The sequence below is a fragment of the Impatiens glandulifera genome, chromosome 1, assembly GCF_907164915.1.
Source record: "Impatiens glandulifera chromosome 1, dImpGla2.1, whole genome shotgun sequence".
Classification (NCBI taxonomy): domain Eukaryota; kingdom Viridiplantae; phylum Streptophyta; class Magnoliopsida; order Ericales; family Balsaminaceae; genus Impatiens; species Impatiens glandulifera.
This window is the reverse complement of record NC_061862.1, coordinates 46467941-46484391: the sequence shown is the minus strand read 5'-3', so window position 1 is coordinate 46484391 and position 16451 is coordinate 46467941. Positions and strand designations below refer to the sequence as shown.

At 35.6% G+C, this 16451-nt stretch overlaps 2 protein-coding genes across 3 annotated transcripts; both read left to right on the top strand.

Moving 5' to 3' along the window:
• The first annotated feature begins 4103 nt into the window (after window positions 1-4103).
• Window positions 4104-8951, top strand: LOC124920178 (C2 and GRAM domain-containing protein At1g03370-like). Its single transcript, XM_047460645.1, has 9 exons — window positions 4104-4854; window positions 4936-6180; window positions 6251-6436; window positions 6589-6872; window positions 6951-7067; window positions 7150-7412; window positions 7555-7762; window positions 8059-8334; window positions 8426-8951. The coding sequence occupies exons 1-9, from the start codon at window positions 4506-4508 to the stop codon at window positions 8633-8635; spliced, it is 3138 nt and encodes a 1045-aa protein (XP_047316601.1). The 5' UTR covers window positions 4104-4505; the 3' UTR covers window positions 8636-8951.
• Window positions 8952-11340: 2389 nt separating this feature from the next.
• Window positions 11341-13635, top strand: LOC124920799 (BTB/POZ domain-containing protein At5g47800). Of its 2 annotated transcripts, none has more exons than XM_047461360.1 (5): window positions 11341-11583; window positions 11655-11724; window positions 11791-12183; window positions 12273-12992; window positions 13059-13635. In XM_047461360.1, exons 1-5 carry the CDS (start codon window positions 11525-11527, stop codon window positions 13410-13412), a joined length of 1596 nt encoding a protein of 531 aa, XP_047317316.1. In that variant the 5' UTR covers window positions 11341-11524; the 3' UTR covers window positions 13413-13635. The 2 variants fall into 2 exon arrangements, with proteins under 2 accessions (XP_047317316.1, XP_047317318.1); XM_047461362.1 differs by having other exon boundaries at window positions 11342-11583; window positions 11797-12183.
• Window positions 13636-16451: the final 2816 nt, after the last annotated feature.

Genomic DNA, 16451 nt, shown 5'->3' with positions numbered 1-16451 from the left:
CTTGCAAACATATTCCTCTTTTCCAGGTTCCTGAAAATCATCTGGCTGAGTCATGTATATCTCTTCTTCCAACTCTCCATGTAAGAAAGTTGTCTTCACGTCTAGCTGTTCGAGTTACAGGTCCTGATGTGCAACTATAGCAAGTAGCACCTTGATGGAAGTATGTCTGACTACTGGTGAGAATATCTCATTATAGTCTACTCCCTCTTTCTGACTGAACCCTCTAGCAACTAACCTAACTTTATACTTGACCCCCTCAGCTGGTGACAACCCTTCCTTCTTCTTGAACAACCATTTACAAGTGACAACCTTTCTCCCTGGTTGTCTTCTAGCTAATTCCCAAGTCTGATTCTTTTAAAGTGACGCCATCTCATCCCCCATGGCAGCAAGCCATTGGACAGACTTAGTACCCGCAACAGCTTCCTTGTAGGTGGATGGCTCATGAGAATCCACTTCCTCTGCAACCTGTAAAGCATAGGCAACCATGTCCTCATAGCCATACATTATAGGAGGTACACCAAAATTAGCTCTTCTAGGGCTATTAAGAGCTAGATTTTGATGTTCTACAGATGATGATGTAGCAACTGAAAAATCTGCTGTTGAAAGTGGTTGAGAAAAACTCTCCTCTGCTTCACAACTAGCCTTAGTCTTTTCCTGCTCCACCTGTTTCTCAACACCACAATCTACCGGAATGGTGAACTTCACAGTTGGGTTAAGCATGAAATTTTCATCAAAGACAACATTCCTACTCAGAATAACCCTCCTCTCAGAATGGGACCATATCTTATATCCTTTCACACCATTCCCATAGCCTACAAATACTCCCTTCTTTGCTCTTGGCTCCAACTTCCCCTCATTGACATGATAGTAGACCGTGCAACCAAAAGTTCTCAAAATAGAGTAATCAGCAAGCTTCCCAGACCACAGTTCATAAGGAGTTTTCAGATTTATACCTGTGTGAGGTCCACGATTAATCAGATAGCATGATGTGTTAACTGCTTCAGCCTAAAACATTCTTGTTAACCCAGCATTTGAGAGCATACACCGAGCTCTCTCCAGTAGTGTCTGATTCATACGTTCTGCTACACCATTCTGTTGAGGTGTATTCCTAACCGTATGATGTCTGGCAATCCCCTCAGTCTTGCAAAACTCATTAAACTCAGACCAACAGAATTCTAAATCATTATCATTTTGTAACCTCTTGACCTTCTTCCCAGTTTGATTCTCCACTAATCTCTTCCACTACTTGAAGTTCTTGAAAGCATCACTCTTATGCTTCATTATGAATATCCAGGTCATCCTTGAATAATCATCAATCAACGACAGAAAATACCTGTGACCCCCCAAAGACTCTACACGTGACGACCCCCAACAATTAGAGTGGATGTAATCAAGTGTGCCTTTTATTCTATGAATCGCTTTGGGAAACTTGTTGCGATGTAGTTTCCCAAAAACACAATGTTCACAAAACCCAAGATCCTTTATCTTATGCCCACACAGAAGATCATCTTTAGCCAGAATTTGTATCCCCCTCTCACTCATATGCCCAAGCCTCATGTGCCACAACTTCGTCATGTCTCCTTGGTTAATCTCGGAGGAAGAAACAACAGCAGAATCAGATATCATAGTACCTTGTAGAAAATACAAAGTGCCCCGCTTCACACCTTTCAGAATCACACCTGAACCCGTGTAAACATGTAAGGCTCCACTTTCACCTTTAAAACTAAACCCCTTCTTGTCCAAAAGACTTAGAGATATCAGATTTTTCGTCATGTGTGGAACATGTCTAACTTCGTTCAGTGTACGGAATTTTCCATCATGAGTCCTAATATTGATCGAGCCCATCCCAACCACCTTGCAGGTAGAGCTATTGGCCATAGAAATATTTATACCATCTACATGCTCATAGGTTGAAAACCATTCCCTCCTAGGACAAATATGGTAAGATGCTCCAGAATCTAGAACCCACACATCAGTGTAATGTGAGTGACCATAAGCAACTAAGGCAATATCCTCTTTGGAGTTTGTACCATCTTCAGCAACTGCAACAGTACCTGGTGCCTTCTCATGTTGACTTTGTCTCTTCTTTGGACATTCATTCTTCCAATGTCCCTTTTCCTTATAGTAATTGCACACATTTGTTGGTTTCGAACCCCTACTGACTGGTTTCTTGGGGAACTTCTTTTTCCCCGGTTTACCATATCCCTGATGGTTGTTTGCAACTAGCCCAACAGCCTGACTATCCGAAACAGTGCCACTGCAGCTATGTCGCAATTCTCTACTATGAAGGGCAGATCTAACTTCTTCTAGAGCCAATGAATCTTTACCACTAATGAAAGACTTCCTAAAGTTTTCATATGATATTGGTAAAGAAACTAACAGAATCAAGGCAGCATCCTCATCATATATCTTAATATCAATATTACGCAGATCTAATAATATTGCATTTAATTGATCTAGATGGTCTCTAAGAGGTGTACCTTCCTGCATACGCAGACTGAACAGACGTTGCTTCAAAAGCAACTTATTGGTTAAGCTTTTCTTCATGTATAAAGTCTCCAGCTTAGACCACAAACCAGCAGCGGTTTCCTCCTCAGCCACCTTAGTAATGATATCATCTGCCAAAGCCAAGAGCAATGTTGAGTGTGCCTATTCTTCCAAAGACTCCATATCAGCAGGTGCTGGGACAGGTGCAGGCTTCATCAAGGGAGCCCATAGGCCATGTTGTTTCAACAATGCCCGGACCTTGATCTGCCATAGACTGAAACTATTCCTCCTAGTAAACTTGTCGACTTTCAAACTTTTACCTCCAACCATCGTTTTGCCTGAGCAGATCTGAACAACCCTGCTCTGATACCAATTTGTTATAACGAATGCGAGAACAATGATAATAATAATAATAGTAAAAGACAGAATAAAAGTGACACCTAATTTAACGTGGTATCCAGCAAAAGTGCTGACTATTCCACGGGCAGAGCCACTGAAAAATATTCTACTATAATCGTTAACACGGATTACAGTTACTCAAAATAGTTCAAGAGAAAACTAACACACAAGCTCTTTATTTATAGGGTCAGGTCAATACATTTTTCTTGCTCACTTCTTATGTGGGACAATCACTCACAAAGAATATTCTAGGCAAAGAAACCAACAGATAAAATGATGACGATGATTTACGAATTGAGCATAAACTATAATTATAAGAGAAATGAGAGATGTGAAGAAGATTGTTGAATTGAAATGAATATGAGAATGAATCCAAGAATAAGAGAATGAGAAATGAGTTTTTATATTAAACAAAACATGAATATCTTGTTTGACAGCTAATATCTTTATATATTAATAGTAAGGGTATTTTAGTAATTTCAGGAAATAATAATAAACAGAGTAATTATAAATAACATGGTAAATTTTAAGATTGTTATGATCTTAGTGTTTTTTTTTATGTTAGGTTTTACTTAGATAACTTGACAAAAACTTTCTCACTAACTTCCCCACGCCAAGACGACGACACGACAAGAGACATCATAATCAAGTAGGGCTGCAACCCGGTTGTCGCCTTAGTCAAGTTCAAAACAGTCCCACATCAACTTGAGGTGAAGAAAAAACAAAGAAGAAAGACATTAAATTAAATAATATGGAGTAACTCCTTAGTTTCAATTTGTTGTGTTTGGGTTATTTGAAAATACTTTTCATAAATTTGACAATTAAAATATTTTATATATTAATAACAAATAATTTAATTTTTCATAACCTCATCTTAAATAATTATATAAAATAGTGATGAAATTAATTGGTACTAGATATAAAAAATCAAAACTTAGTCAATCAACAAAATTTAAGTTTTGATACAATTTTATACAAATGTGAAGAGTTTTGTCTCAATATACTAAAAACTTATATTGTAACCGTTATAACCATTATTTAACCCTTATCCAAATAATAATCCTGATGGAAAAAAAACATGAATTTGATGAAATAATAATTAGTATTGAAGTTAGGCTTAATCAAAGGTCAATATTATAACGCGCGCACATAAAGAAAGAATAAAGAAAGAAAGAGACTGATTTTAACACAAAATTCCAAAAAAAATATTATGTTGATGAGAGAAGAAGAAGGGGATGGCAAAAGTCCTTCCGCTTTCCAGCTTCTCTCTCTCAAATTGGATTGATTAGAAGAACCCTTTCAATTTCATTATCATAAAAAGCTAATCTTGAATTCTTCTTTTTCTGGGTTCTTCCTCTTTTTTATCTTTGTATCATTATCAGGTGATGTTCGATCATCAGTTATACTTTTACCCTCTTAATCTCAATTCTTTTTGTTTTTCTTAAGAGGAGGTTTACGGGAAAACCATATTATTGTCTTTTCAATCTCTTCCTAATTTCTTCATTCATTACCCTCAATTCAAATCTTCTTTCACATTGTTGCAAATCTTCTTGAAAACCCATTTTCCTAGGTATTCTTCACACGAATTTCTTCCTCTCTTTTTCTTTTTTCAATTCAAAATGAAGCTCTTTGTGAGGGTTATTGAAGCTAGGAACATTCCGGGTATGGATCAAAATGGATTGAGTGATCCTTATGTGAAATTGCAGTTGGGAAAGCAAAGATTCAAAACTAAAGTGATTAAGAAGAGCTTAAACCCTTCTTGGTCACAGGAGTTCTGTTTTAAGGTTGAAGACCTTAAGGATGAGCTTATAATCTCAGTTCTTGATGAAGATAAGTTCTTCAATGATGATTGCATCGGTCAGATCAAATTCCCAGTCTCTCAGGTTTTCGATTCTATTGATAAGTCTCTAGGCACCGCTTGGCATCCGTTGCATCCCAAGAACAAGAAGTTAAAGAACAAGGATTGCGGTACGAATTTGTTTATTTGAATTCTTGTCCTGAATCTGAAATGGTAGAAATGAATTTAGTCTGTATTGTTTTAATTGATAGGTGAAATTCATCTCACAATTAATTTCCTGCAAAGTAATTGTTCTCTAGTGGATTCCCAACTGGAAGATGAACAATTATCTACCCCGCAAAAGTTTACTGAATCAGTGTCAGATTGTTCAGTGAGGTCATCTAATGGCTCTTTTAGGTCTACATCGCCTATGAAATTAGATGATTCAGTATCTTCAAAGGAAGACAAGTCACATTCACAAACATTTGCGGGTAAAATAGCTCAAATCTTCTCGAGAAGCACAGATAAGGATCTGGCATCTAGTTCCACTGGTAAAACCGACTTGCCAGACATTCAGGAAGACGCAGTCGGTGACAACGAGGTTGTTTCCGATGAACAGCCAAACCAATCATTTGACGAACTGATGAAAACATTAGAATCCAAAGACCAAGAAACAGAAACACCCAACAATTTGCCAGGGGGAGTAGTCCTGGACCAATTATATTCAATTTCATCGCCAGAACTGAATTCTAAAGTCTTTTCGCCGGATTCAACCATTTTAACTTCGTTAGCAGATCTTCAGGGTAATACGGATCTTCAAATAGGATCATGGAAATTCGAATCGGGTGGGGATAGCTTGAAAAGGGTTGTTACTTATACGAAAGCTGCCAACAGACTAATTAAGGCTACAAGAGCTAACGAAGAACATACATATGTTAAAGTCGATGGGAAAACTTTTGCGGTTTTAGCAAGTGTAAGTACTCCAGATGTTCCATACGGAGGAAACTTTAAAACGGAGCTTCTTTATCTCATTACACAAGGACCGGAGCTCCCATCTGGAGAACCATGTTCTCAGATGGTGATTTCATGGAGGGTTAATTTTCTTCAGAGTACTATGATGAAAGGTATGATTGAAGGTGGAGCTAAGCAAGGTATTAAGGAAAGTTTTGATCATTATGCGAATATATTGGCTCAGAATGTTAAGCCGGTTGAGATGAAGGATGTTGCTTCGAATAAGGAACAGGTTTTGGCTTCGTTGCAGACTGAGCAGGAATCAGACTGGACTTTGGCTGTTAAATTCTTCTCAAATTTCACTGTTCTATCTGCTATTGTTCTTGGAGTTTATGTTATGGTGCATATCTGGTTAGCTGCTCCTAGCACTATTCAGGGTCTAGAGTTTGTAGGATTAGATTTGCCTGATTCAATTGGAGAGCTTATTGTCGGTGGGCTAATGGCACTTCAAGGTGCTCGGTTGCTAGAGTTTACTTCCCGTTTCTTGCAAGCGAGAGCACAAAAGGGTAAATGAACACCATAAAAAAATAGTACCTTTTGTTTTTGGGTAAAATTTCAATACTTGTTCAATTGCAGGCAGCAGTGATCACGGGGTTAAAGCTCGAGGACATGGATGGCTGCTGACCATTGCCTTGGTTGAAGCCCTCAATTTGGCAGCTGTTGATTCAAGCGGCTTCTGTGATCCTTATGTGGTTTTTACCTGTAATGGTAAATCTAGAACTAGCTCCATTAAATTTCAGAGTGCCGATCCTCAATGGAATGGTAAGTAAAACAAATTCTTATTTCTTTTGTCCTTGTAGAGTACTCCCAAAATAAGTGTGTAAAAATCTTGACCCACTTAGGGTAACTCAAGTGGTAACTGGTAAGAGTATGAGGTTAAGGTCTTATTTGAATTCCATATTGGTTTGCTACAGAAATATTTGAATTCGATGCGATGGATGATCCTCCATCGAAGCTGGACATTGAGATTTTTGACTTTGATGGGCCTTTCAGTGAAGCTGAGTCTCTAGGGCATGCTGAGATAAATTTTGTGAAGAGTAATATATCGGATTTGGCTGATGTATGGCTCCCCCTTCAAGGAAAGTTAGCTCAGGCATGTCAGTCGAAGCTTCATTTGAGAATTTTCTTAGACAATACAAAGGGTAATAATGTTGTCTCGGACTATTTAACAAAGGTGGAAAAGGAAGTTGGTAAAAAGGTATAACAGTTTTTGTTTCGATCTAATTATGCTCTATTTACTGCCATTTACTAATGAAAAACAAAAAAAAATCTACAGATAAAACAGCGATCTCCTCAAACAAACTCTGCATTTCAGAAACTGTTTGGGCTTACTGCTCAAGAGTTTCTCATCAACGATTTTACTTGTCACTTGAAACGCAGAATGCCTCTTCAGGTAAAGAAATAAATTATTTTCAAATCTAATTATTCTCAATGATAGTAATATTATTAATATAATATGTTTCAATGAATTCCAGGGGCGGCTGTTTCTGTCTGCAAGAATTATTGGGTTTCATGCAGATCTATTTGGACACAAAACAAAGTTCTTTTTCCTTTGGGAGGACATAGAAGATATCCAAGTTGTTCCTCCTACTTTGTCATCAATGGGAAGTCCAGTTGTCGTCATAACATTAAAGCCTGGAAGGGGCGAAGATGCAAAACACGGTGCAAAGACACAAGATGCAGAAGGAAGGCTGAAGTTTAATTTCCAAACTTTTGTATCTTTCAATGTTGCCTACAGGTAGCCATGATTAATGAGATTCATTTTAAAAAAATAGCTCAAAAAGTGCCTCATGATACTGTATCAAGGTTCTTGAATGAACTGAGATCAAATTGAAGTTGTATTTTCCTTTTTCCTGACATAATTGGGTAATGTTAAACAGGACGGTGATGGCACTTTGGAAAGCAAGAGCGTTGACTCCTGAGCAGAAGGTGCAAATAGTAGAGGAGGAATCTGAAGCTAAAAATTCTCAAACGGCTGAAGAAGAGAATGATGCTAAGATGCTCCAACAGGAAGATAGCGGCTCATTTTCAGGGATTGAGGATCCTGTGAACCAAACACTGGTTTATTCTTCTGTTATTGCTGTCCCCGTAAGCAAGCAGCTCTCTTTGTCCTTTCCTATTAAAGCTTGTTTGATCTTGTTTTCTTTGTTTTGTATAAACCTTCAATCACATCACATATCCTTTCATCCATCAAATCACTTGATTCATCAACCAAAATATCAAAATACATTTTAGTATTTAGTCCTAAAACACCCACTTTTCGTCAAACAAGATTTTAATTTCATAACCTTTGAATAACCCAGAAACCCCCAAATCTGGTTTTATAGAAATTACTCTTATTTGATGATTAAATGATATTTACTGGTTTGGTTTGGGTTTTCCAGACGAGTTTTTTCATGGAACTATTCATTGGGAGTGAATTGGAAAGGAAAGTGATGGAGAAAGCAGGTTGTGTTAGTTATTCACAAAGTCCTTGGGAGTTCGATGAGTCGGATATTTGTCAAAGGCACATCTATTACAAATTCGATAAGAGTATTTCACGTTATAGTGGAGACGTGACAAGCACACAGCAAAGATCTCATCTTCCCGAGAATAACAATGGCTGGCTGATAGAAGAAGTCATGACTCTACATGGGGTTCCTCTTGGCGATTACTTCAGCGTATGGAACTGTCACTTGTTTATTTATTTATTCTAAAAATTACCATTTTCCTTTTGTCCTGAATATTGGATCAAAATCATGATATCTGCAGATTCAACTAAAATATCAGATTGAAGAAATACCATCAAGATCCAATGGATGTAATGTCCAAGTGTTCTTTGGAATAGCATGGCTGAAAAGCTCTCGACACCAGAAAAGGATCACGAAGAACATTTTGTCTAGTATGCAAGACAGATTAAAGATCATTTTTAGTACAGTTGAGAAGGAGTTTGTTTCAGAACAAGGAGTAGCAAATGCATAACTTCTGCTGCTTCAAGTTTGATCAACTATATAACGTCAATTGTGCTCTGAAAATAGCAGTATGATTAGTAGATAGATCTTTTATGACACACATTAATCTGTTTATTTGTGAGGGTAAACAACTGTATAGGTAATAAACTTGATTTTTATATATACATACACAATTACACGCACGCACACGCTTGAAGAAGATGACTCGTTTGAATGGTCATTTTCTTCTTCAAACCTGATTTGAGTGGATTTGATGTTGTGGTTGTACAATAATATTGGCCTGATTTAACAAAATGTGGACAGTGAACATGAAAATTTGTCTTCCATACTCTTTGTGACCTATGAATATGATGATGATGGTTGTTGGAATAGACAAAGAACAAGTAAATGATGAAGTTGAGAGACAGATCCATCCATCCTTTGATCTTCATCTGACATTGAAATCTACTAGGACAAATGTGTGCACAAGTGTAGTAAAAAGAAAAAAAGAAAGAAGGGGGACAAATGGAGATCCATTAGGATGAGAGTGGGACCAATAGAAAAGAGAATATAGCAAGGAGTGCATAGGGACAGGAATCAGTAATGATTCATGTCTTTTTTGTCAAATTTTCTGAATATCATTAGTCTTTTACAACCTAATACTGATGATCATTTGTTAAAGATGTGTCAGATTTGTTGTGGAGTATGTTCAACTTTAATTGATTCAGTCAGATTTTATTGTTGGTTTGGGGATAATTAGGGTTAGTTTGGTTGTTCATCTTATTAGCTAATCACTTTGTAAACATCATTGAGTAATATTCATTAAAAGTGTGAGAAAATAGATTGTTCCACTTTGATAAGTGTCAGCTGCATTTTAAGAAAGACCTGATCATAATAAGTCTCTCTTTGGTGGTAATTAAGTTGATCATGAAAGTGATATTAATAATGGGAAGTGGGGAGGGGGGACAAGATTGATTGATTATGATATACCTACATAAAGAAAATAATTTATCATGCTTAACTATCATCATAATTAAGACCCTTAATTTCAATTAATTTTTTATATATATATAAAAAAAATAATAATTTTTACAGATTCAAAATGGTGAATGTGAAAAAGGGTAACTTTTTTTTGACTGAGAATGGCCTTGAAAACAACCAACAACATAGGACAATTAATAGAGGTTTATCAGTTCACCAAATGTGTCTGTGGTGGACCCATAATGGAATCTGAATCAAATCAGATCAAATCAAACGTTTGGCCATACATGATGATCATCGGCCGGCATACTCATTCCCTATGTTGAGAGTGTTTGCCATGCCAATCAAACAGGAACTAAGTACAAGAACACCACGTCTAATTATTTATTCTAAACTATAAATTAATCATAAACAATTTATTCTAAACTATAAATTAATCATAAACAATTTATTCTTAATTAGCTAAATAATAAAACTCAATAACCCATCTTCTCAAGTGTAAGTGTTTGAGTTTTTACAAATTTGTTAATTTGTTTTTGCTTGCATTTGGTAGATGATAGAGTACCATTAATTTCAAAAGTTGGTCTAGCTATCTATCAATCTTTAGCTAGCAACCTATAGCTAATATATATAAACATAAATAAATAAATAAATAAATAAATAAATATATATATTCTAATGGAGTTCGATAGATCGATAGATCAATCACAACCCCACAAAGAAAATGTTCAAACCTCCAATCATGACTTTTAATAAGAAATTATTTTCCTACTACCTAGGAGCTTGTTATTTTTTAAAGAATTTTTTTTAGAAGAAATTCAATTATTAAAGATATTTACAAAGAATTCAAATTAAAAAAAAAAAACTTTTTTTTTATCACATCTATATCAATTAATTAATTTATTAAATTTTATTTAAAATTACAAATAAAAAATTAATTAGTAAATAATTCCAAAAAACATACATATAAATAAAAATAAACAATTGATGATCCAAATATTAGATTGAATAAAAAATTAACAAAATAAAATTTCTAATAAAAAGATATAACGATCATACAATTTGTAAATGTTACTCAAGAGATGAACTTATTTGAGTTCTAAACGAAAATGGTTGAAGTAGATTAGAAAGTCAAACAATTCAATGAAATGATGCCGTAATCTCTATCAAATATTCTAAGGAGGAGTTATAATCATACTTAATCGAATCGAGGGTTGATAAACACACTGAGAAAAGTTTCTGCCAAATGATAATAGATTATTTACACATATGACCGAAATAGTGAAAAATTTATACAAATCATGAGAGGAAGCCTAGAAAAGGGATTTCCTATGAAAAATTAAATTTAGCACGTCTTTACTAAAAAACTAAAAATAACTTAAAATCCGATTATTTTGTCTCTTTTACCGGGACAGACACGAACTCAATAATGAATCACGAATACAATTAGATTACATGAGTAACAAACGACTCATTAACAATTGAGAGTTTTGTTCGAATTATAAAAATTTGAGATAAAATAAATCAATCAATGTAAAAATAATGTCGAACCGAATCAAACGCAACACTAAAATCTGATCCATGGAAAGAAAAACCATAAATAACTTTACAATCTCTCCCAAATTTATTTTTTTATTGAGAAAATAAGAAAAGTTAATTCTTTCAAACCTAAGTAAATGAATAAAAAGCTTTGAACCATGTAAACATTTTTCTAGTAGTTTCTCTCAAACTCCATTATCACATGCTAAGAAACCTCAAACTCATTGTTCCCAATTAGGTCCTATCATCCTTCACTTCACTTCCACTGCATGTATGTATATAATTATTACTAGCCGAATCATCTCTTCTATGAGCAACTGGGTTCATATTATAACTTCTCCCTCCCTCCCTCTGATCTTCATATGAGTTCTTAAATATACCAACAAAACAATTAATCATCATGAAATACATGAAACTGGGTAATCGCCCAGACACCTTCTACACAGACGAAGCTACCAGGTGATCTCAATTCATCTATACATATGAATTTTTATCAGTTTTAATTAATGAATAATCATCGATCAATACAGGACTCTCATCTCCGATATTCCAACCGATCTTGTCATATCAATTCATAACACAACCTATCTTCTTCACAAGGTACTTGTACTAATTACACTTTCATATATCATTAGACTGCAACTTAATTTGGTTCATCCTTGCTAGCTGCAGCACGCACTTCTTCCCAAGTGTGAGCTCCTGTTAACCAACTCAAATGATGTCATTTCAATGGAGCTTCACGATATCCCTGGAGGAGAAGACTCTTTCGAGCTTTGCGCTAAGTTCTGCTATGGAATCGCCATTCAACTCAGTGCCCGAAATGTTGTCTCTGCATTTTGTGCTGCCAAGTTCTTACAAATGACTGATGATCAGAATAACAGCAGCAATTTAGTCCAAAAACTTGATCTTTTCTTCAAATCCTGCATTCTTGAAGGTTGGAAAGATTCCATCGTTGCTCTTCAAACCACAACGGATTTACCCAAATGGTCTGAACGTTTCGGGGTTGTTAGGAGTTGTATGGATTCGATTCTTGACAAGATTCTTACCCCACCATCAAAGGTGATCATTGAACTTTCTATTTATCATTTAAGAGTAGATCAAATTAACTGGGTTTTCTTCCTTAAACTTGTTGTCTGGATTCTGGACAGGTGACATGGTCGTTTACATACACAAGACCAGGCTACGAACAAAAGAATCATCGGTCGGTTCCTAAAGATTGGTGGACAGAGGATTTATCCGACATAGACATTGACCTGTTCCGATGCATTATCACAGCCATCGTCAAATCAACGGCTACAACTCCATTTTCTTCTCAGCTGATTGGCGAAGCCTTACATGTCTATCTATGCCGTTGGTTACCACTACCCATAAACCAAAATCAAACCAATCATGTAGCTGCAGAAAGCTCAAACGGGCAATCAGAACAGAGGAAAATCGTTGAGGTTATCTCTGGCCTTATTCCTTCTGAGAAAGGAGCTGTTTCCTTTAGATTCTTGATGAGGCTACTCAGTAATGTAAACAGTTTACGGGTTTCTTCAGCAACGAAAGCAGAGCTTATAAGAAAGGCGGGTTCTCAGCTTGAGTCCGCTGCGGTTGATGATCTATTGTTGGCTAATCACGACATTGATACAGTCAGAAGGGTGGTAGAGAGCTTCTTGACGCAAAATTGGAGAAAGAATAATCGATCTTCTGTTAATCACAACATGTTAATCATGAAGATAGGAAATCTTATTGATTCTTATCTTCAAGTAATTGCCAGAGATTCGAGAACTACTGTTTCCAAATTCTTATCTCTTGCTTCATCCTTGCCTGATATCGCTAGGCAAGATCACGATCATCTTTACAAAGCCATCAACAATTATCTCAAGGTATATATCAAAGCTGTAACATAGATAGATATTTATTGATTGACTAAGCCTGGATAATAATTATAGGAGCATCCGGAAGTGAAGAAGGAAGAGAAGAAAAGGATTTGCAGGATTTTGGACTGCACAAAATTGTCGCCACAAGTGTGCAGCCATGCTGTGAGGAACGAGAGGCTTCCATTAAGAACAGTGGTTCAACTCCTCTTCTTTAGTGGACTAGACAACATCAATATCACTTCTTCAACAAAAACTACTAATATTCCATCTCAGCAGGAGGAGGAAGAGGAGATGGTGGAATTAGATTCAATTACACATGATGGCTGTGATCAGAGCAAGCGAAAGGGTATAAGGAACAAAGAAGGACTTGATCATACATCTGAGATGATGAGTAGAAATGGTACCCCAAGAATACAAAGGAGATAACTGGCATCAAAAGCATATTGCAGAGTTGTGTATGAAATCAAAATTAAAACCAAATTAAGAAATCAAAATTAGAACTAGTGGTTGTTTAATTTACATACATTTCTCCCAAATAAAACAGGGGTTTCCTCTGTCGTAGGCAGGTCTGCTATTCAAAATTCACTGCATTTTATTGTATTATTTGAACACAAAGTTGTTGTTGGTAATTAAGATCAATTTGTTGTCATGTTGTGGTATTGGAGGATGGTTTGGTTCTTGTCTTGTGACCATTGATAAATTTTGTCAAGAATGAGGATTGTGGTTCTTTTGTAAGTTGATTTTAGTAGTGCATTAGTATTGAATAAACAATCATAAGATCTATGTTTGAGAAGCGATTATGAAGATAGATGGATTGAAATTAAATAATCATGAGATACCACGTTATCTATTTTCTTTCTTAGCTGAAAGTGTGTCTCACTGATTAAAATTGTCACCACAAACTATGCATGCTGAAGATGAAACTATTGAATATAGCAATAGAGTCAGTGACACGGCTTAAAAGCTAGAAGTAAAGCTTATAGAGCTAAAAGAAGCCTATCGAATGAGAACAAAGTCTTAAGAGTTGAAACAAAATCAAGAAAGTGTAAAAATCCAGCCTTAAGATTGGACTCGAAGCCTTGAGTTGAAAGAGAAGAATCATGAGATACCGCATTATCTATTTTCTTTCTTGGCTGAAAGTATCGTAACATCAATGAAACTCTTCTGAACTGATCTTCAATCTTGTCACTAGTCAAAGTTATTACCACAAACTATGCATGTTGAAGATGAAACTATTGAAAGTAAAGCAATAGAGTCTAGAAAGCTAAGTTAGAAATGAAACTTTTAGAGTGAAGAAGAAGCATAGATCAAACCAAAACATTTAGAATTGAAACAAGCATGAAAACCAAGCCTTAAGATTGAACTCGAAACCTCGAGAAGGAAACTAAGTATGACCCTATGAGAGCAGTATTGAAATCATTGTTACTATTGAAACTTAAGAGAGTTTTTAAAATTATGAAGTAAAACAGGGCATTTAAGAATCTATTTGGCCCATAGAATTGAAGCCTTTATTTGCCTCTTTAGAATATTGAAAAAAAAGGTTGAAGTCTATTGAGATCTCTTTCTTGACAAGTTTATTTGTGCAGTATTTTTAGTAATTCTTATTGTCATTATTTCTTATGTTTAGATATTATATTTGCTATCTTATAATTAAACAATCTACTTTGCTAAAAAAATTAAAAGACAAATTCACATTAAAAATAAATGTTGATAAGTAATTATGGAATTAGAAAAAGACTCCAAATGATCAAACATATAGTGAACACGCAACATAATTGCTTCCATACTTCTTCTAGAATCCTGTTCTTGAATCAATTTCCGGTTTTTAGTATAGATTTTTTTAAATATTATATTTGATAACTATAATTAAAAAACATCGAAAAAGAAAGGGTCATGAGATGATTATGTAACTCTAGCCCATTAATCGGGTGTTGAGACTAGCAAGGAACAAGTCCAATTAACGTTTGGACTCTCTTGTACATTGATACCTTATGGACAACATTTGTCCCCTTCACACCATCTCATGACAATAATAAATTATTACTAGTCCTTAATATATAAATAGTATTTCTTATAAAATATCAATGTGGGATTACACAAAAACATGAAAAAGTTTTTATTTTATTTTTATTTTGCTAAGATAATACATGTCTAAATTGGTTTGTGAATTTTTGTACTATTATTCTCATTGTGTTAAGTCTATCAATTGCTTCTTCATGATATGTGGTATTGGAGGATAGTTTGATTCTTGTCTTTGTTTTGATTTTATATTTTTGGTTAATTATGTCAAGACTGGAATTAACTATCCATCCCAAAGGAAGTTAGCCATTATGTTCAAAACAATGTGCATGGAAATCAAAATTAGCTTGATTGCATTCAAATTGATATGCTTATACTTCATCACCAAAGACATTTACCTAAAAATAATGACTAATCTGACACAAGTTGATAAGACATTTACCTTTGTTTATACTAGATGGTAGCAAGATGTCACAGGCAGAAACTCGGTCGCCGAATATTCTCTCGTCCTGTGCGGCACTAGGCTATATTGCCACAATCCTAGTTAGTTAGCCTTCTAAAAGATGCAAAATATGGAATACTTGAGAGAGAAAGAGTTTGGAGAATATCTTGTTTATTTCTTACAAGAGTGAGGTATTACAAGTGTTGAGTGTTTTTGAACATTGTTGAGTGTCTTGGTTTATGACCAAGACTTGTTTATATACAAGTGGGAAAATCATTCTAGATCTTCCTTGTCCTAGAGATTTCTAAACTCTTCTATTAGTAGTCTAGACTTAAGAATTCCTAGTGAATTCTAGAGAATTCTACTAACACCTATACTTGATAACTCCTAGAGAATTCTAGAGTGTTCTCCTACCTTACATATAAAAAGGAACTCCTAAAGAATTCTAGAAAGTTCCATGACCCTACTTACAAAAAGAGGAACTCCTAGAGATTTCTAGAGAGTTTCATGACCTCACTCACAAAAAGGGAACTCCTAGAGAAATCTAGAGAGTTTCATGACCAACCAAAATCCAGAAACTCCTAGAGGATTCTAGAGAATTCCAGAAATGACCACAAAAACCCGAAATATTCTAGAAAATGCACCTTGTGGGCTTGACATGTGCACCTCATACCAATGGGTCATGACATTCTCCCCCACCTAAGTTGTGGTCGACCTCGACACGACCTTAGAACGATGCATGGTGATCTTCTTCCTAACGTCCCCTAAGTGCTCTTCCACCCCTTTGCACGTCACGACATTGGGTGCACTTATGGCCGACAGCTCCAACCGATATGAGACGTTTCCCACACTTTTCTTGATTGAAAACGGTCCCTCGAATCTACGCACAAGTCCCTTAAGCACAGACCGTAGAGACTTCAACTGTTGCGGGAGCAACTTCCCCCTTCCACCGTCCCCTTCCCTGACTACACGCCCTCTCAGATTTTCCCCTCTTTTCATATTCT